Genomic DNA, 23,571 nt, shown 5'->3' with positions numbered 1-23,571 from the left:
AATGTAGGTATGGGCCAAGAGGGGCCCAAAGCTCGGGGGCCCCGTATCACTGATACGGCTGATACGGCGGTAGCTACGCCCCTGTGTTATATAAGTATACGTATATTATTATGTAAGTATATGGAAGGCGCACCGGGCATATGCGTGCGGCACGCCGAGCTTTTGCATGCAGCCCAAATTAAGTACTTAAAATTATCTAGTACTTACTAAAGAAAGTTTTTCCATGATTACTTGTGCAGTACAGAGGTACTCTATTAATCTTTTATGAATAAAATCCTTCAGTCAAATGTAATGCCGTAGGTTGAGCGTAGCTTGACCAATCTATCTAATACAATAATACGCGATCAATGTTTAAATTCTTGCATCTCTATTTAGTTATTATGGCGGTGATTTGAATTTTATGGGGCTACATTTCAAAAATTTCAATAAGTTTTAGCGGGAATTATATTACGTTAAAGTCTCCTAGTTAAAGGTTTGGTAAGGTAACCATTATAATATACTTAAGTTCAAACTTTTTAAGCAAATGTTGGTTGTTGAGTCTATTAATACTATTTTATCAAGTCAAAATTGCGCCCTTACGGTCATATCATATAGGTACGAACTATTTTTTATGACCAAAACTAATATTATTGCAAAATGAGACCGTATATGACTCTTTCATTCATAGTTCAAGGCAAATAAGTAGGTATCTATGTAGTTAGTAGATACCAGCAGATTAAGCGCACTGGAATGGACTCATGTCTATGTAGGTATACAGCTTTCACATACGGTCTGCTAGACCTGATACATTTGTGTTTGTTTTGACTTTTGGTCTTTTAAGAAGAGTTTCAATCATAATAGGTTTTAATGCTGCAATACATTCAATGACCTGTAGGTTGGTAATTACTTAATTTACTTTAAACTAAAAGTCGAGAATAGAAAGTTAGGTATCCGCAAAGGAAAATCGGAACCACTTAGTCACTTTGTTGTCCGTCCACTTTATTTAGTCAATCTGTGTGCCTTTTTTTACTAGAAACGGTATAAGTTTAAATTAATATGTAGGTATAGTAACGGGATATAAAATTCTTTGTAGAACGCAATAACAAGGCGAAATTTTTTAAGTGTAAAATCACAAAAGCGTAATAAACGGTTAGTCAGTAACAGGATGAAATTCCTCGTAATTTTAAAAAAATATGCGTACCCATACATCGATCTTACCGTATGAAATAAAATTGGATTGCATTGCGCGAGAATAATACAGGTTTGGTCTCATATACCAGGTCGACGCACGGACCCTGCATTTCTGAGTGTGGCCAAATCCTAAAGTGAACTTTTACTTGGGATACAGTATTTTATCTGCAATGCTTCTTAATTTTGACGCAATATACACAATAATTATTCATTTTAATGCAAATAGATCGCCATTGGGAGCGTTGGGCCGTACACTTGTGCCTATTTATTTATACATAATGCTATGTTACATAACGTGAAATTTTGTTTGTTAAGATATTGTTGACGCTAAATTATCCTCGAGAATACTGACGCCGTATTATCAGTGAGCAAATATAGCTCAGCAAGGAATATAAAACTCTGCGATAGCTCAGCTTCTGTAAGGGAAGAAATGGTGCGAAAAAAAAGGTAGTAAGAAGTCCGGAGTAACATTCCAAATAATATATGTATACAAGTAAATTCATAGACAAGTAGTTTAAGTCTGTGTGCATTGTTTGGGGTCTTTCATACGCTAATGCTATACAACCTTCAATCCACAAATTTTGAAGTTCCTATGTGTTATTTAACACTTGATTATCTGTTTTGACATGGTGTTTGTATGAAAGGGAATTCAAATATCTACGCGTGATAAATTTACATTTCTTGTTAGTCACGTAGCTATTTGTTATACAAAAATGCAGCGATTACGAAAATCTTATCATTTTGTATCTAAGTTACTTATAATTAGTGCCTGGTAGGTTTATATTAATAACATTATTATTTAATAAAGCTTCATAAACCATAATATTATTTGGTGAAAGTTTAGACGATAGGTCCACATGCGTACATGATATCTATCTACCCACTTTTGAAATATCTTAGAATTTGTCTAAATTGCAAAATGCAAACATATTTAATAATTCTCCTTGCATAAGGTTAAAATTAAACTTAAGATTATAAAACCATAATGATGTTAATAACTAAATCTAGTTATCAAAAGGCAACCAGGCCCACGATAATGTTTAATTGGGAAATGAGTTTTAAAATATTACCTACCTACCTATAATATATTATTCCGTCCTTGTTTGATAATAAAAATCAAACATTTCTTTTTACATAGTTACGTCAAACTGTTTAAAAGTGTTTTGTATAAAACTTTCCATGTGGGTAAGTGTTTTTTCTACGGATTATAAGTGGGTTTCTGGTTAACGACCTCTACTAACACTAGACCTAGAGAAAAACAAAATATAGTGTCTAATTTACGACGGAAGTAGTAGAACGCGAGTCGCGATGCACGCACCGCGAAGCCTCTTCCACTGTTGACAATACAACGTCCGCGCGTTCCTCGTAACAGTTTATTCTAACTTTATTTCACTCTTCGCACTCGACCGCGCTGTTTCACGTATTCCGATCACTCATTTGGCTCACGCACCGATATACAATGATTGCGGCATAAAAGTGACGAAAATTGTAATTGTTATTTGAAAAAAGGTAGTTAAAAGACTTAATATGGCGGTTATAGCTTTAAAAATTTTCGGTGAGTATTTTTGTTTTATTTTATAATATTAAGTAAAAAATTGGGATTTATTAAATGATGCAAAAAATATATTTTTCACGGTTATATTAATTTATGTAAGTACCTACCCGTATATTAAACACATAGTTAGCTACACAAGATCACTTTTTATCGCGAGAGTGTAATAAAATGGTATTCAATTATCCAATGTATGCGTACCTAGGTATTTTTATGACTTTGTTTTTTATACACGTTGTAGAAGAAAGGGTATCTATGTACTTATTAGATTACAATCATTAAAATATTATAACTTATAGCTATAAATATATTATTACAATAAATTATTGATTCAGCCCTCTTCTCAGACGCCTAAGATTAAGAGAAATGTAGTGTAAGATTGCGTTTAAGTCTTTTACTTAAATAGTGTTATATAATAAATTAGGTATATCTTCTCCTTTTATTGTATATCAAAACAGTTTATTCTAGAATTTAATATTATGATTATTTAAAAAAGAAATATGCCATCATACATATTGCCGTAGTAATATTAAAATAAATAGGCGTAAAAGGCGAAATGAATCTTCGGTAAATGGCAGATGTTTATTATTCGCATAATTTAGAACAGGCAGAAGGTATTGGTATGGTTCATTCTGTACACACATTTTGAAGATAATAGCTGTCACAGATTTTCGTGCCTTTATGAATGTGAACTATCGACGACACGGGTATTGAGTTTAGTGGTCAATGCGTAACAAATGCCCTATTTGAGTAAGAGTCGACCGCACCTTTCCTTGTTTGAATAATTAAATTAAATATTGCGTTTTTTATTCTTCGCGTATTTAAAATTTAAAATAAATGATGTGTAACATGATCGTGTAGAGAAAGGATGTAAATTCTATGGAAAATTTATGAATTGAAATAAATGTGTTTTGATATTTGTTTATTGGTGGTCTGATTTATAATGCCTGGGTATCCGTGACATGTTAGAAATTCGTTAATTTATATTAAAACTAATGTTTTATATTGTGTATTAACATAACAGGATCGCGCGCCATCGCGTCGTTTAAAAACCCATTTTTGGCCGGTCATTACTGAGAGAGACTAAACTTCGTAAAAAAAACTAGGTATAATTTATTTGATTATATGTTTACCAAAATGTATCTATTTATTATTTTTATTAATAATCAGCTACAGAAATAGTTAGGTACTTGATTATATTAAATATTCTGCTAACAAAAAAGAGATGAGAATTGCCAATCAATATCATTTGACATGTGGTATGCCAGTCCACAAACTAACTGGATATTAACACTAGTTAATCCCGAAACAAGACTCGCAAAAGCGGGTCTAACGGGTTTATCATAGTGTATACTATACATTTATATACAATATGTTGCAGATATTATAAAAACTGGGATTTTATCAACTGCCTGGGACAAAACCTCTTCGGTAACCTAAACCTTATGATGAGGTCAGCATGGTCGTTTTATCCCTAGACTTTAAAACATTACTACGTGCTACTATTCACAATTTTTTGTGATATTTTATTGAAGGTGATATCGCGAGTCGCAGCGATATAAACTTTTTTTACAGTGGTTACCGCGAATACAAATTGAAAAAATCTTCATATCGTAAAATGTAATAATCGGATTAAAGATCAAAATTTTTCTTACGTGCTATTCGATGATGCCCGTAATGTTCAATCATTTCTTATTTAAAATCCCTACATGGAGATAGATATACATATTTTTTCCGGAATACCAAAATGCAAATAGTCACGATTCCATATAGGGTTTTAAGGTTAAGGTCGTGTAGTATTAAAAAAAATAAAGGACATGACGTAACATGAGGTAAAGGAAAAAGCAGAGACTGTTATTGCGTTTTAAAAGATTGCTTAAGGTAAAAAATTCTCGCTCTACTTTTTATTTCTTTTTCCTTAAAATTTGAAATTAATATATACTGTATTTTGAATCATAAAATATTGAACATTATTTCGATTCCGTCAAAATATTATTCTACCACTAGTTCGGAAATGAGTTTCTACCAGTTTGCTAAACATTTCATCTTTATTCCTACGGTTATAAACACCACCATCATATTAGCAAACCACGGAGTAGTAGCAATTTTATAAAAGACTTAGGTAATGTTTTATTAGTGAAAATATATGTAAGCAAAATTAGGAAGCATGGTTTGTCCCCAAGCACTATTATAGATTAATAATTACGTTACCTATTTGAGAATTTCATAAAATGCTTCGTTAATTTAATATTATGAAATATTTATTTTAAAGAACAGTCGGCAATTCAAAAAGGAAGGCTTATATATAAATAATAATTTGGATATTAATGCCATAAATATCGTCAACTTATATGTTGTAACGTTATAATTTACAAACAAGTAATGTACTCATATCATTAGGTTATGGATTTAATTAAGTTATCAGACAACTTTAAAAAAATGCAGGTTTATCAGAATAAAATCCAATTGACTACAAACATTTCAGTAATTTATATTTTTGGGTAATTTATTTCTTCCCAATTTTTATAATTTCACTGCGACATACACACATCTTACTAAGACACACACAGATGGTGGTTCGGAATCCCTTGGCCATCCATAAATTTATTTATTGTATTTTAAGCAGGGTAAGTATTTTTAGCATTAACTTCAAGTTATTAACCTGCTGCTTGTACGGTAAATATTGAGTAAAATATATTATAAGAAAGCTCTAAAAATAAATTTGGTATTAGGTTAGGTTAGGTTAGGCTAGGCTCTACGACATTTTGCTAATTATTTTGTCTATTATTTATAATAGGAACAATCAATTCTGTGGTGCAGTACCTAGGTGTTGGTGAGCATTACTTGTCCTTATATCGCTCTTCCGCTTCCGACATCTGCAAGTACTGCACGAGCTTAGTTTATATCTATAAATTCCGTGTTATAACTAAATAATATCAAATATTTGATTACAATAACAACCACATACAAGAGAAAAAAATATAAATTTTATTTAATTAGTCATTTGTTTCAACTACTAAGTATTTCAACATTAATATAGTGTGCCATTGTTGTTTAATTATGATTACTTATAACGTTTTATGATGCAAGTCATTAATCATAATCTTGTTATGTTTCTGTCCATATGACGAACACTGACGTATAGATACCTATATCCCAGCGAAAACGTTTATGTAGCACCCTTTACCTTTTTACGATTAAGTCTCGAATGGTTCCATATTATTATGCATAGTCATTATGATTTACAGGCCCCAAAAAATTGTAATAAAAAAAAATCTGGTTCATCTACTTTAACTTTGGCGTCATTCTTGTAGCCTTGATTTATGGGGTTTAAAATATTATCTACCAAATATCAAATTAGTTCAAACCGTGGTTCAACGCCTGCTTATATAAATATCGCCTATTTTTGAAGTCTCAAAGTGATACAATATGTAATCATTGACACACAGATCTAATTAGGTCTGATTAAGTCAGGCTGACTGTGTCTCACAAATTATAAAATCGGGAAACACAGTTTAAGATTCCTAAATATAAACACGTATTAAAAATAAACTAAAAAAAACAGATAAATTTGATTTAATTACTAACTTTTTGCTTAAAATGTTGATTATTTTTATGCTTTTTAGTAACTTTAATGATTATTGGTTATTTAAGTCTATTTTGATGGTCCAAGCTATATAAAATACCCAAGTACAAATGTGACACTGAAACGAGTCAATGCCACCCACACAATAATATATACCTATAAATTATAAAGCGTGTTAGCAGTAGCAGTTAACAAGTATGTATTTACCTACTACATACTAAGACTACATAAGGTTATACAAGTTGCTGTTGGATAATCCAGGCTCACAACAAAACATCATAATTATAAAATATTATATTATAATAGCAGTTATAATTAAAAAAAAACTGGTTTTGACTTATCTTTTTACAGGAATTATTTTATTAACAATAAGTACATTTGCATAATATTGTGTTAGTTCGTTGATTTTAAATAAAATATTATCATGATGATACTAAGTGTTCATACCTTTCATCTATGCTGATAACTTTGCTTAAAATGTTATTTTTTATACTTTTTAATAATTTATTCAGTTTATTAAATATTATTAGTGTAATAATATTACATTACTCTCTCACAAGTTTTAATAATATTATTTTTTATTAACTTTGTGAAATTATAATAGCTTGCTTCTTAATAATAATAATAAATACTCCAAGGTTGACTGGGAGAGAATACTTTTGGCATTACGTTCGCCGATATACATTTGTATATAAAGTGCAAAATAAATAAATATTAGTTTCATGTACTTATTCATATTGCATTCAATCCCTTTAGATTGAAACCCATGTCACGGTAGCTAATGGCTTGGCTGTGGATGCCGCTTACCATCTGTCGTACAGCTTACTAAAGTAATAAAAAAATGCAGTTTCTACATTAAATGTACCATAATATTACAATATTACGATATTACACCCTACGCTCTTTAATAAATTGGTCAATGCGTCAATGACAGTCGACTGAGGAGCACCGTATTAGTTAGTTTAGTAAGAATTATGATGAATGCTAAATTTGGCTATAAAGATGGCAGCCCGATGTACGAAATCGGAAATTGTTCTAACTCTTATTAATAAACGCAGATTATCGTGTTATTTAGGACACAAAGAAAGAAAATGATGTTTGAAGTCTTTGACGGCCCACGATCAGCCGTTTGATATTGGTTTTAGTCGATTTCAGAAATTTTAAAAATTTCCCATCGAACACTATTTTTAATTAAAAATTCATTTGAACATGCCGTATTGCGAATTAATCTTTTTTAGCCTTACTCGACTTTGATATTAATGAATTGTTTTTAAATTAAGAAATTGGCAATACACATTCCTTTTAAAATTTCATACGATTTAACTCACTAGTTTCGTTCGGGTACCACCCTTGAAATTATTGGCATCAAACTCTAGCGGTTGCGACAGGTCACGGGAAAGAATTTCGCTTAAATTTTATATTTTTAAAGTGAATATTTGTGACGAAATTATATTGAACACCTGAATGACAAAATATGCCCAACTTACCCGGCAAATGCTTCTATTGGAGGCTTTAATTTAAATTCGATTACATTAATTATTTTTTTTCATTCGACGGTCTTATCCAACATAAAGGAAAAAACCTTCTAATGATTAGCAGGTTATATAAAATGTGTGATTATTGTTTAAGCAATAATTTTTAAATACTTATGTCTTTTGACAGTTTTATTTATTAGTCAACTAAGTATTTAATCACGTGAAGTAATAAAACTCTTATATTTGCAACAATACAGATCACAGAAACGTCCAAAGTTTATAATTAAACATTAAAAATTAATAAAGTATGCGTGTTAGCAAAACTTAAACCTTACAAAAAATGGGCCTCGTAGATATGGATATTCAATTAACGTAGATATCTTTTAGTGGATGTCAGCATAGGCGGAGTTAGGATAACGCCCAGCCTTGAACAATGAAGCACAAAATTGAAGTTTGCCTGGCAGGCTAACTTTAAGCCTGTACGTAGACAAACTGGAAGGTATCCCAGTCACTATCCATCACCAACAATAATTAATACCTTTCAAATCTAGTAGTCGCGGCGATTGCCATAATATGAAATACCTAAGGGCGGACGATTCAAGCGGTGATGTCATGAGTCATCAGCTTTACGGGCGTGCGAAAGGAAAAGCGAGATGTCGCCACCACGAGAAAAATTCTTAATATTTATTACTGCTGTCTCATTTTTTAATCAATTTAGATGGTGTTTTCACATAAGACAACACCCACCATATGAGAAAGCCTTCATCCACGTATAAAATTTACATCTTTGCTTAACAGATATCTTGCCCAGCTGACCATATCGTCACATCCTCATAGTAGTAAGCAGGGAACGTAATACCCAAATTAGGGTATACAGTAGACACATGTTGGCTTGTTTGAAATGTCGAGCACATAACATAACCTAGAAATAAAGAAATCATGGTTGTAATTCTCGCGAATTCGATATTTAAATGTCTAAAGACTACTGTTGTTCTCTATGCTTGGTATGTTGTATGGTGAGATATTCGACTAAAATAAAAAAAAATTAAATACTTTATTTATCACGTAGGCGAACAAACTTATGATACGTCAAAACAATTTAATAAGAATAATTATTATTATTTCTGAATAACACTCAAGGTCACTTATATAACTGTTCAGAAACTGTGTGCGATGCGCAACGTGTGGTCAATCACAAGTCACACTTTACATTCATAATATTATTCCTAATTATTCTCTTCATGTTTCCAACATACATTATGTCATAAGTCGTATTAGACAAAAAAATCTGTTAAGTGAGAATAATCCCCCAGATCCCGTTAGGTGTTGCAATTTATTGAAAAGTGCGATCGTGCTTTGATTATTGCAATACAAACTATGTAAATTGTCTAAATAAGTATAATATCACTTTTTCAATATGAAAATAATTTTACGGACTAGTGGTGCATTAGAAAAGAAGGCGTAAACTTTGAAAAAAATAATCCAGTGTTATTATCGATACGCAATCCGTTGCGAATTATTTGGCAATAAAAAGTTGGGAAAATTACCTATGTATCAACCTCACTATGGTGAAATTAAATTTGTCATGGCACGCACATATGCATATTAGGTCTATTAAAAAAATAATTTCTTACATTATTACGTTACTAAATATTTTTTCCCCTAAACTTTAATTAATTATAATATTTTATATCATAATAAGTTAAAAGATTAAAATGTATTTAATTTGATATTGTGTACATCAATAATTGAACAATCATTTAATAAGACTACTGAAGACTAAATACACCGATAGTGGTAATATAATTATGATTATTCCCGTTTTCCATAGATTTCGCCTTAAGGTACCATTGGGACGATTTCACCACGATTAAAACGTTTGTTTGTTTAAAAATAGACTAAACAAAAACCAACATAAAAATATTACTGAAAAAATTACGGGAAAGCAGTATTCGCAATTTCATTTACTTGGGCGACATAATAATTAACATAATAATTATATCTTATTCGGTTTAAAAACTGAACTACGAAACCGGTATTTAAAATAATTCTATGGAACTAATCTAGAAGCATATCCTTCCAAATAAAAAAATATTTTTCATAATCGGTTAACAAATGACTGAGTTCTGAGGTAACAAACATAAAAAAATACACGTCGAATTGATAACCTCCACCTTTTTTTGAAGTCGGTTAAAATACAATATAACCATTTTATCGAAATTTATAAGAAAACCAAAAGTTATTCCTGGTAGGTTTAGTGACCCTAATAACTTTACATTACTATAGTATGAGATTTAGTGTTATTATGTCCTAGTATACCTAGTTCCTACGTACCGAGCTATTATCTAGAAACAATTCAGGAAATTACCAATATAATCTTTGCTAACAACTAAAGAGGTAATCGATCAAGTACAATATATCAGTTCGTGGAAATACGTGATCTATAAAGTTATGTCTTCCGTTAGAATCATTAATAACAATTAATATCTGAAAGTCTAATTAACACTTAGCTAATGGCATTAAGGAATGAAGCATCCAATCATAGATGCAACTTGTCATAAATATGGTTTCTAAGTATTACACATAGATATGTAAAGAAGATTCTAGTTTATCTTAATTACTAAACTATTCAAAAAAAGATTGAGTCCAAATATGAAAACGACGCGACCGGCATTTCTTTTATCTAAGTAAGGTAAGCCATTACTGGAGAGCTAAGAGTCTTTTAATTTGAGGATAAGTGTTATAACAATGCCAGGTGTAAAATTTAATTATGTTCGGTGCAAGATTATTAATGTGATTTTATATGGTGCTGCTCTTTAGCTATTTAGCGATACCTTTTAGAACCTACTAGCTATAAAGTATGTAAGTTGATAGATGGAGGAGTCCAATTATGAGTTATGACGTTCGCATATGATAAAAACAAGCCAAACAAAACACACATAAGGCTCTTTTTACAATTAACACATCTCACTTTTATAATTCGATAAATTTTGCCAGACTTTCGAAAATATGTCAAAACAAAGTTATTCGTGCACTCCATCAATAATCGTCGACAGAAAAATCAGCCCTAAATTGTGTAGAATTTTAAGAACATTATGAATGATGTTTTTGAAAGGTGATCGATTCATTCGCACCGCGACATGGTAGTTATGTCAACAGTTGGATTTATTGGACGCGACGCCAGCCCCATGTTATCAAATACGCGCCAATGTTGACGCTGAGAAAGGACGCTGACGATAAAGAATTTTCAATCGCTCACTATGAACGTGATTTTATAGGAGTTTTATCTCACCGGTAACAAAAACGATTGATTTGTTTTTATTTTATTGCGCTACAAATGTACTTACATGCAAGCGCCAATTGCACGTATAAAACCGTGCTATTGGTATTTGTAAAGTGTTATGAGTTATGACTATTTCTTTTGAGTTGAAGAATGAAAATCAATTTTATGTTTATCGGAATTGTAATGGCACATTTTCCATACGAAATGGTTACTTTGCTTTAAATAATGATAAACCGTTTTAAATTTTAATTACTGCAAAGCTTACCTGAAACTTTTTCTGGAAGAAAACTTCATGGGAGAGCATTACCGGCAGTAATAAGAGCGTATAATGTGAATATTGTCTATATTTGTAGGATTATTTATTTTGAATACTTTCGTTAAATGAGAACACGCTTCGTTAAAGAAGCATGTCAGTTAAAAACTAGACAATTATATTTCATACGTTTAAATGTAAGATTTTAAAATCTTATTGTCATTCTATTATTATGAAGGCAAACGCGGTTCATAACTGAAATATCTATTGAGTTTATTATGATAAGACCTCTGCACCGACATTTTTTACGATAATTCACAGTCAACAACGCTCCTCAGCCGGGAGTTTTAAGTAGGTAAGTCGGTTTTATTGAGACTTAATTGAAGCAACTACGACGGGTAACCCAAGTTACATAAATCACATTTAGTTCGTATTTACTACTCATTGATAAATAGACTATACAATTCCCGTATTATACTCTCTAGCCTAGAGATATTAAAATCATTTCTTGCGGGCAATTTAAAAACTACATCCGCTTAATTTTTGTGAATATATATAGATGCCGGTAATATTGTGCCTAATTCACGTACACTGTCATATAAGCACACCATATACAGTAAGATGTACACAATGCTACATATAAAAGCCGAGTCGTGTGCGTAATCGAGGTCATTGAATAAAATGCCATGACATTGAATTGTTGCGATTTGTTATTTTATCATACAGCCGACTTTGGAAAAACACAGATTATTTCCTGAAAATACATAGCTCTGTCATTGTTTTACATTGATATTAAAATAAGTAGCGGGGTAATTGTACCTACTACCTAATAATTATTATGATGGAGTATGGACATTGAGGGTTACCTACCTAAAGCAATATAAAAGCGCTTTTAGTAGGCGGTATCTTTTAATTCTTCATTTTTATATACTAGGCGCGTATTGTTATGTATATATGTGTATTGTTTTGTCTTTAAATTTTGGCACGTGTGTGAACAGCATTGATAGTTTTAGAACATCACACTATAGGTTTTTATTGTATAATCATCATGGCGATACGAATAATAAACTTAGTAAACAACTGTTCTTAATCAATTAACCCTTGATGCCAGTGTCTGATTAATTTAACCGAGTACGTATCTAACGTCCATTAAGCCGTCAATTCTAGTTCTTCCGTAAATAAAATATATTTATATTGCTTTGTTTAGTTATTTTGTTGCAAATTGCAATATCCTATAGATATAGGTATATGTATTAATTTTCGAAATTTAAACGAAAATTTTATACATATTGCGATGGTAAGTGTTACTATTTTAATATTGCAGGAAATCATTTATATTTCACAAACTTAGATCTCAGGGAAAGAGCGCATCGAGCTTGTTGACGTAGCTTGCGAAAATCATTAAGGTAAATAAAATGAATGTTATGACACGACGAGTTAAAACCTTTTGCGTACTATACACTTATGTATATCGCTATAATATACACGCTTGTGTATGCACATTTTTTTTGGAGCAAATTAATATTTGAGCATGCTATTAGCACGATATATTGTTTCGCCCTTAACATTTTTGTATGCTTGTGCAAGTTGTATTTAGTATGTAGCCAAGTCTATAAACATATTTTTTTTTACTGAAAATCTTACACAAGTTACAACAGAATTAATGAAACATCATAATTCAAGCTGAAGGCCAATAAATGAATATAAGTAATACATTGCTGAATGTTCGTAGTTAGTGAATATAGATAAATATACGTAACTTACAAATATGTGGGAAGTCGTTAGAGATGAAAATAATAGGAAACATTTCATTGAAATAACAAAAATAAATAGCTAAAGTACTTAATTAGCTAAAAGCATGTAATTATAATATACCAATATAATTTAGCAGATAACACTAGTAAACAAAAGTTTGTCTTAGTTTTACCAAGATTTTTATACTTAGGCGAAAGGAATGAAATATTCCTTGTGTAGTCCTTTGTTGGTTGTACTGTGAACCAAAAAAGTGTCATCACAAATTGAAAAATTTCAAATGCTTCCACACATTAACTTCAATCGATTTTGTTTTTAATCTAAAATAAAGTAAAAGCTTGATGAGTATATGTCTGAGGTAATACCGACTGCGGACATAAAAGTTTAAAGGCAATTTGAAAATTTTCATTTCGTTCTACTTTTGTCATTGACTATATACGTTAAAAACACGTGTTTCCTGGTGGTAGGATATATTTTATATCCGTCCGTATAGCGACAACCGTTCACAAGATGTTAAAACCCGCCATAGTGGCCCACGTATTAGTGTGTCGTGTTCCGGTATCAGACTGTGTATATTCGGTTCCGATAGACCGGCATAATTGTCTCGTCTGCTGATGGTTAATCATCTCTCGCCTGTCGAAATTCTATTGGACCCTACTCTACTTACTATCAGGTGCAGTGGGGTCACTTTGGCGTAAAGAACAAAAAAGAATGTACCTACGTACAATTAGATAAAATTACTTAAGTTTTTTGTACGTCAACGTTGGACTTTGAAAGCGGGGATTTACTCCGCTCGTTATTTCGTAGAAAACCTTTATGCTATTATGTTATACATACTTATCATCTATCAGATTTATTTGCGTAAGACCGTCTAATAATAAACCACAAAGTTACGTCACTATTCAAACACAAATTAGGCAAGTTGTGACCGTGAAAACCGTCTTATTTTTATAATAATGTCGCACAACAAATGCCTAAATGACAACGAACGAAAACTATTATCGTTCTTCATACTAATTATGATGCGCGGATCGACCTTTTAGTATTAGTTATAAATATTTCACCAAAGAAGAGGAGGAAGATACTCAATTCGAAGGGTATATTTGTTTGTCACCGTATTAAGTTATTTTTTACAAGGATTTGAATTGCAATTGATTTTATTAGATTACTCGTATTCATACACACATACTCACGCCTTTTATCCCCGAAGGGTAGGCAGACATGCAAATGATGCACCCACTTTCCGTGTGTATTCTGTCCCATGTTATGAAAGGGAGCAAGCCTGTTGCTATGTCGGGGACAAATTCCAGACTCCGGGCTGATACTAAGGAAAAAAACCCAATATCACCCGAGCCGGACATCGAACCGAGATCACAGCACTACAGTCGTACCGTAACACAACTACGCCACCGAGACAAACATATTCATAAGATTAGATGAGTAGTTAGCAATTGGGAGCGAATATAAATTTGTATTACAACTTCCTAAGAGATACTTGCAAAGCGTTCTCCATGGCAATCATTGACGAATGCTCCTGCTTGGTAGTGCAATCACACTAACGAAGTTTCGCTTATAAATCTGTATATTCTTGAGTCATCTCTATGTACCCGACCCGCATCCGACATTTTTTGTTGCCTGTTCGGTTATAGTCACATGGATATTGGATATTATAAGTTACAATACGTCTTGTAGAACGCCTAATATGTAATTCTCATCACACTGTTTACAAAGTCGAAATTAAAATACAAAACACCCTTGAGATTGTTATACGAACACCATTCCCACACTAAGTTTGTAAAAAAAACAATGTAGTTTATATATTTCTTTATAATAATAATATAATATTATGTACATTAATTAAAATAATTTTATGTATACCATAAAATTGTCCCAATGATTCACGAAAAGGAAAACTATTTTTCGGATTTCGGTTTTTTGTATTATGATTTTCTCCCGACCTTTCGAAGACTTAGCAGCCTTCATGGTCACGGGGAAGACTAAGGTGTTAGTCGCCTGAAAAGTCAATGTTACTATATTTACTTACATGTTACAATTATGAATAACCGCGATATATCCGAAAAATAGTTTTATTTCAATGTCTAACATTCGCATAAATACAAGACTTAGAATTATGCGATTTCTTAACTTATCACTGTTAAAATATTATAAGAACTCAAGTAGAACCAATACCCTAATTCAAGAATAACTAATTATAAAGCAATTACTCTACAAACTCTACTTCTTTAAAAAATGAAGGCTGGGGCGTTACATGTTCCTGGAATTAATAGATGAATAGTGTATTAATTTCGTATTCAATTTTCACGAGAGTGTCTTCAATTTTTAGTTAGGGTTAGGCTTTCTGCAGTTAACTTGGCTATAATCAATAAATAGTCAGTGCAAACGCGTCGAATAAGAAAATTCGGCTCATAAAAATAAAATAGTCGTTTTGTGTAACTTCATTTCATGAACAAACTAAAAAGTTTTGATAGAAGTTCAACTTCACAAAGAAGTCATAAATTTGCTGTCATAAATAAAATATTTTGAAATTTGGTTTTTGTTGTACTATTTTTTGGTTATGTTTATTTCTATAATAATGTTGATTTTTAGTACGAAATTATGACTAAGCTCGACTTTTTAAATAAACAACCAGTTGTAGTAAGTTAGTACATTTTTTATTTATTTCTTCAGGATTTTTTTAATATTGAAGTAGATGATATAAAAGTCATTACTAGTTTTTAAGTATCATCGTAACAGTTTATATTATTCTCAATTTAATGTCGTCTTTCTATTCAATAAGTCGTACTATATTCAAATTTATCATTTAATATCTCTTACCCTGGTTCTATCGAACTGTCTCTCGATAACAGATGTAAAGAAGTAACAATTTTGCTGTTATTTTTTGTAGAGACCGGTTCAAAGATAACTCAAGGAGTAATTAGTAGATGCTTTAGGGCATCTCATCAACTCCCTTTCATAGGTGTGTTGGCTAATTCATCATCTTTCTAATAAGCAGAAGACAAAAATGTCAAAAAGACATATTCTTATCAATTCACAATATTTATGATTAATAAGCTATAAAACTGTATAGAAATTTTAAGTTTTATTTATTTATTTATTAAGTTACATCGATAAAGGTCTATATTTAGAAACATTATTGTATAAGTAAATATCATGTCTGTTTTTGTATCATAAATTGTTGATGGAAAACTACTTACTATAAGTAAACTCGTAACTTGAAAGGAAATCTTGACAAGACTAGAATTTGTTGCTTTTACTTTCATTTGTTGCTAATTATAGAAACTGTCTATTCCTTTTCATAAGAAAGTAAACCTGTGTAATGTATATGATTTATTGTAAAAAAGTTTCGGTTACATTGCAACAAAATTAAATCTATGCAGTAGCAATTTTCATTGCATCGTATTTTTTTTTATTTCTACACAATATAAAAGCAGGAAATAAGATATGCCAACAATACTTGTCGGTATTAGCACACACCGATACTACAACGATAATACAAAATGTTGTTATGTTTGAAAGCACAATAAGGTTTCACATTTCCTACAAAATGTATGAAGAAGGTTTTCTCAATTGACCTTAAAAGTAATAAAATCTCTAATCTTCCCGTAGAGTCATTTAATCTTTATAAGGAACTGGATTATTTGGCATAAAAAAGGTTTTATATAAATTACCCATTTTCTTGCTGACTATATACTTTATTCAGAATCTGTAAATACAAATCTTCAAAAATAATGCACAGTTTCCTTAGAAAGATTTATTATAGCAACACGGATTTATGTAGCTTTTCTTACTACCTTATGTTAAAAATCGACGCTGTATAATGAATTAATTTACATCAAAAACATTAAATAGTATAGTTAGTTAATTGACATGAATATTTCTAGTTTATCCATTTGATTTCTACGTATATGAGAATGCAGGCAGCGTATTATGTCACTCCACGCGAAAGCCGGTTTGAATGCTATATACTGGAGACGAGAGATACCTATTTCTATGCATTTGGAGTATTTTTAATTAGAGTTTGCATACATTTTTAGTAAAATTTTGCTATTTCACTATGAACTAGATACAGCAGGAAGATTTTGCGAGCACAGTGAACGGCAATACTTGTCGTCTAGTGGTGTAATTTCTTCGTTTTATCCAAAATATACGTAATAAGGAAAAATCAAGCATAACTTTGCAAACATTTTTTTTTACTGTTTTTCTTGTGTTGCAGATGTTGTTCCCGTACGTTTCAACTTGTGGATCATGTTGTTCACAAGCTGTTGGGCGGCTTACATGCTTCGTGTCAACTTGAGCCTCAATCTGATCGCCATGGTGCCTCAAGCTCCTCGCAACTCTAAGTGATTAACTTATAATAATAAACTTAAAAAGGATTTTAACTAACTTAGATTTTAATTACCTTTACTCGATATCGCATTTAATAGCTATTATACCGAAAAATATAATTAAATTATAAAATATACTAGTTCGGTTTCTTTGCATTCTGTACAAGTTCTATTGAAATAAGATACATTTATGAATTTTGGTTAGATCTCAAAAACTTGTAGCATACGAAATTCCTTATAGCTATAATGACGTTTTTGTACCCTCAATTTTCATGATAAGCATTGTCACGCGAACGCCTGGCGTATCTAATAAGTTGTATGTCTCATGTCAGCGTCCGGTCTCAGTGTGGGTCAAAGGATGACGTTGTTAGAAATAGCAGCCTACGTCACGTGGACATCGCCGATGTTCGGGAGGCGCCTAGGCAGGTACCAAAACATTATATTTTACTTTTCTTCGAATGTTTCATTCTTTTTTATGAATTTACTTGCTTGTATTATTTGGTATAATAAATTAAAGGGGAGAACAGGGTATTTCAAATGCAAGTATTTTTTGGCTACATTATTTTTAAATGATTTGCAATATTTTTTTAAGCATGATTTTTAAAGCCTAATACCATAATACTACGTACTAGATTTGGCGTTCCGAACATTCACTGTGTTCAACGGATTTGAACTGATATCCATTCAAACTGACTTTAGTATGGTCAATATTTACAGCTTGTGGTTGTGTAAGGAGTGGCGCTCATGATATAAGAACTCGAGTTTAAATGTAAACTTGGATTTGAATAAAAAATATCAATCAAAGGAGTAAAATTATAAGTACAACTCTTCACACAAGTCACTTGAGTGAATTAATAGGCTATAACAGTGACGTTTTGGTTGCCATTTTAGTTTAGATTTTGAACAAATAGTTTTAGAAGAAGAATATACGTCAATGCTAATACTTCGCTAAATTTTTATTAGTAACCAAAACTGTTTTTAAACTGACCATACCTTAAATGCGAATGTTTATGAAAATATTAGATGTTAGAAGTAAAGGCAGTAACCGCTGAAAGGATTTATATTATACTAGCTTTTGCTCGCGGCTCCGCCCGCGTTATGAAGTTTTTCAGGCTAAAGTTTTCCATTATAAAAGTAGTAGTTTCCCGGGAGCCTATGTTCTTCCCAGGATTTCAAACTGTCTCCATACCAAATTTCATCTTAATACGTTGGGTAGTTTTTGAGTTTAAGACGTTCAGGCAGACGGATGCAGCGGGGGACTTTGTTTTATAATATATTTTTTTATAACTTTTTAAGAGGAACAATCCCGTCATACATCATTGTTGCATAACTTTAACCGTTTACGCAGCGCACGCAACGGAAGCTCTCAAAACTAATCAATTGTCCCGTATTTCCAACATGTTTCATTACTGCTCCGCTCCTATTGGTCATAGCGTGATGATATACAGCCTATAGCACCCCACAAATAAAAGGCCATCCAACACAAAACGAATTTTTCAGTTGAAACTGGTAGTTCCTGAGATTAGCCATTATTGCTCCGCTCCTATTGGGTATAGCGTGATGATATATTGCCTATAGCACTCCACGAACAAAGGGCTAACCAAAGCAAAAATATTTTTTCACTTTGGACCGGTAGTTCCTGAGATTAGCGCGTTCAAACAAACAAACAAACAAACAAACAAACAAACAAACTCTTCAGCTTTATATAATAGTATAGATATAAAATTTGGCATACGGATGGATCATGTGCTAGAATAACATAATGGCAATTTTAATCCTGGTAATTTGCCGCCTTAGGAGAGATATTAAAAGTTTTAATTTAACTTTTTTAGTAGACGACTCGTAGGCGTTGTATGTAGGTACACATATAGGGCTAGGGTGATATAGGTGTTTTGGTAGCGGGAAATTAAAATGGAAATTATTTGTGTAAATTAAATTTACACTTAAAAATGTCCAAGGCGAACATCCATTTAATTTATTATTCCACGTAATTATTTTAATCGTATTTTTATACAACAGTTCTATTTGAACAATAAAATTATTATTTATTATATGTAAATTTAAGATAAAATTATGATTGTATCCTGTCAGACAACTATTAAAAGAAGTACCACGACGCGACGTCATGTTTAATGGTCATAAATTAAAAAACTATGTATTATTTTTTGTGCCCTTATAATAAGTTCTTATAGTCTTACAGATTATTTTGTTAGATAGTGACAGTCCGAAATGTAACAAGCCATTTTTTTAACTTTTTTTTGGCCTGACAGTGGTCTATAAGCACTAATTAAAACCTAAAAAACCTAATTCGGAGTTTTAACCCCAGTTCAAGATCGATTCGAGTGTTAACACGAATTACTTAAGACTAGATTTTCCAGATGGGCTTGAGGTCAGGCAAGACAGTCAGTTGTAAAAATAATTTCTGCAATAATGCCTTGCAAAGCCCACACCCACTTTCTTTGGAGTGGGATAAGGCAGGAAGCAAAGATGTCATATATATTTGACTCCAGTTTTTTGTTATATGAATATGACGCCCCTATTCTTTGCCTTACTAAATTAATTTGATCATTTAAACTTAAAAGATGCTAAAAAATAATATCTAGGTTCCAGGAGGTGCACTTTTTGATTGGAATGCTGACCAGCAAGCTCTGATCTTGGGCTCATATTTCTGGTGCTATCCTTTGACGTCGCTCGTGGGAGGCATGGCTGCCGAGAGATGGGGTCCAAGATATGTGGTCCTTTTCACATCATTTGCTAGTGCCATATTGACTGCACTCAGTCCTGTTGCAGCTAATTGGCATTATATGGCTTTGGTCGTAACTCGATTCTTCCTCGGATTTGCTGGGGTACGTAACGTTAGATTTTTTTTATCATGTTTTGTATCTTTGAAGGTGGGTTTGCAATAATTCAATTACTGTATCATTATAAATATATATTATTATTATAAATATATCTAAACTATTTTCAGGGTTTCATATATCCAGCGTTACATGTATTGGTGGCACGATGGGCCCCGCCAGCCGAGAAAGGAAAGTTCGTGAGTGCCATGATGGGTGGAACGTTAGGAACAGTGGTCACGTGGTCATTAACTGGACCGTTAATGGAAAAATTCGGATGGGAATCAGCTTTTTACGTACCAGCCGGACTAACTCTAGTATGGTGTGGGTTCTGGTGGTACTTAGTAGCGGATACACCTGGGGAACACCCAAGAATCACTGAAGCAGAAAAAACATACATATTAGATGCTTTAGGAGACAAGGTCAAGAAATCAAAGGTGTGTCAATATTTGTAATAAGTTGTACAAAAATCGCAATAAGGTGCTACATTTTGTGTTATAGCGCTGAATCTGTTCAGGCGCCTCTAATAATTACAAATACATCGTTTTAAGTAAATCCCTTTCCTTTTTCTGAAATAAGTTTGTGAAATATTTACCATATACCCACCCAAAATTGTATTTGCTTATCATATCGAATTAACTATGTCATAAGACCTTCGCAGATATTAACAAATATTATTATAACATCAAAACTGAACATTATGACCATAACTATTTTTGTCTCCAGGGTTTGCCGCCGTTCAAATATATTATTAAGTCTTTCCCGTTTCTTGCCATGGTGATACTACATTACGGAAATCTCTGGGGATTGTACTTCATAATGACGGCTGGACCGAAATTCGTTGCAAGCGTTTTGGGCTTTGATATATCCGCCACCGGCGTCATATCTGCTTTGCCTTATCTAGCAAGATTATTCATGGCTACCATATTTGGAGTTATTGGCGATTTCATTCTAGCAAGAAAATTGATGTCAACAACATTTATAAGGAAGTTCTTCTGTTTATTCTCACATATTTTGCCAGGAGTGTTATTAGTGATGTTAGTGTACGCGGGATGTTCGACGGCTTTGTCTGTTACCCTGATAACAATGTCGATGGGTTTCAACGGAGCGGCAACGCTGACAAATCTACAAAACCATCAAGATTTAGCGCCAAATTACGCTGGAACTTTGTATGGAATTGCCAATTGCGTCGGTAGCACGGCTGGCTTCTTTACACCTATGATTACAGCGTACTTCACGAGGAATGGTGTAAGTATACGTTTTATGATGGCACTTATGGAATAAATATATGACTATATCCCAAAGTCACCATTCCGAAACACCGAAACGTCGATAACTGGCATGTTTTGGCCGCACCGTTACCGTAAGTTGGACAATAGAGTCCAACGAACAATGGTATAAACATGTCTTATATTGATTGATATAATTTTCTAAATACAACCAAAATTACGTTTGTAGGGCTGTGAGGTACACTTATTATAAAGTCCAAAAAGGGCTCGACCGCAGGTGGATTTACCTACAAGGCCATATGTACCTATAATTTAATCTGTAAATGTTATTTTCAGTCTGGCTTTGAAAATTGGCGCCCAGTTTTCTATGTCGGTGCTTCGGTGTATATTGTTTCGGCAATATTTTTCATATTCTTTGGCACTGGCAACATACAAGACTGGAATTTCGTTGATCAAGACAGAGAAAGTAAGGATGATAAAAATGCCAACAATGACCTTAAGGAAATCAATGGAATCTCCGTGAAGAACGGAGGAACCAAGGAAAATAAAGAGACATCCCTAAGTGTAATAACGAATCAGTAAAGGTTAGGTATTGAAGATTTCCGTGTAAATTGTATGGTGTCCGAATTAAAAACGTGCTTATAATAATATTTTCGGTGACACTAGTTACTTAATTGTGTAATTTTAATTGAATATTTTATGACTTGCCCATATTTACGTAATCATTATGTCTCATAAATGGAGTGCTTACTGAGATAAATTTTAAATTATATTAAAATGACAAATATTAAAGAAAAAAAAAAACACGGGGATAGATGTATTTTACGCGCATTACTTATTTGTTATACAATATTTTTATATAAGTATTTTATTGATATTTTTTTGTAAATCGACTGTTTGTGCATTTCGTTTAGATATAAGGTGTAATATTGTGATGTCTAAATTAATATAACTTGTAATTTAGTTTGTAGCTCGTCTTCAAATTTTTTGTCTTCAAATTGGCGGATGTAAAATGTTAATGTTTGAAACCAAAAATTTCGCGTTCATTTTAATGTCTGTGATCAGTATTGCCAAATGTAATGTTACGCATACTCGTACTTCATTTAGTAGGTAGATTTGGTCATGTCTATTCAACAATTTCGCTAATAGCCCAATAGATAAGTTGACCTGGTTCTTCATTAAACATTTATAGTGGAAAATGTATTTGAAATTCTGATCCGGGATCAAGCTCATTACTATCGTTTAAAATAAATTATGTTACCGTCGTTCAAAATGTTACCTGCTTGTATATTCGTCACTCGTAATACGATTTGAAATACGCAAAAATACAAATAAACTTATACAACATCAGCTCTTCTAAGAATCGCACGATTTAATATTCAATATTTCAAACAGACTGTATTTGAAATGTTTAATGATTATTGACATAACACGAGTATTTATTATCACACTGAGTAAATTAAACAGACGAATCGAGTTAATCAGGTTTTATAATTTTTTTCATAGGCCGACATACACGTTTTGCCTATTTAATGATGAAATAATAATATGTAATTGCGTTAAGTTCATTGGGCTCGCATTTTCAATTCTTATATGAAGTAAAATTTTAAAAAATTGTACTCTCGTAAAATTAAATGACAATAATATCAGCGAAGACTAAATGTTTTTAAATCCTACGAATTCATCAACTGTGTTTACCATAATGAGTGACATTAATTATAAATTAAAGAATGTCGTATAATAATGACATTTTGATTAATTTTAAAATAAAATCCTGTTATCGACAACTCGAAGTTTTATTCAAACGGTAACTATTAAAAAGACACAATGTTAAATTAACGGCATATTATATTTACCATTTGTTTGTTTAATTTTCATAAGAATTAGCAGATCTTTGATTTTGGCATTTTAAGTTCCGACAAACAAGTTCACTTGAAAAAAAAATGATTTTTAAAATCCATTCATTTATTTACTGCCTTGGTGGCGTAGTTGCATTGCGTGCGCCATGCAACTGCTTATTGCTCTGAGGTATCGGGTTCGAAGCTGGGGGAGGTAAGAAATTAATACTATTGCTCGATAATATTGGAT

The 23,571-nt window shown here is 32.1% G+C and overlaps 1 protein-coding gene across 3 annotated transcripts; it reads left to right on the top strand.

Annotated features, from left to right (window-relative positions):
- Positions 1-2,387: 2,387 nt before the first annotated feature.
- Positions 2,388-23,271, top strand: LOC115455804 (sialin). Of its 3 annotated transcripts, none has more exons than XM_030184532.2 (7): positions 2,388-2,725; positions 17,306-17,432; positions 17,750-17,843; positions 20,021-20,263; positions 20,386-20,691; positions 20,981-21,502; positions 21,820-22,295. In XM_030184532.2, exons 1-7 carry the CDS (start codon positions 2,698-2,700, stop codon positions 22,063-22,065), a joined length of 1,566 nt encoding a protein of 521 aa, XP_030040392.2. In that variant the 5' UTR covers positions 2,388-2,697; the 3' UTR covers positions 22,066-22,295. The 3 variants fall into 3 exon arrangements, with proteins under 3 accessions (XP_030040392.2, XP_030040391.2, XP_037293115.1); XM_030184531.2 differs by lacking the exon at positions 2,388-2,725 and adding an exon at positions 15,613-15,730 and having other exon boundaries at positions 21,820-23,271; XM_037437218.1 differs by lacking the exon at positions 2,388-2,725 and adding an exon at positions 16,432-16,438.
- Positions 23,272-23,571: the final 300 nt, after the last annotated feature.

The sequence above is a fragment of the Manduca sexta genome, chromosome 10 (assembly GCF_014839805.1).
Source record: "Manduca sexta isolate Smith_Timp_Sample1 chromosome 10, JHU_Msex_v1.0, whole genome shotgun sequence".
Taxonomy (NCBI): domain Eukaryota; kingdom Metazoa; phylum Arthropoda; class Insecta; order Lepidoptera; family Sphingidae; genus Manduca; species Manduca sexta.
Note: the sequence above shows the minus strand (reverse complement) of the source record. Positions and strands in the feature narration are given on the sequence as shown.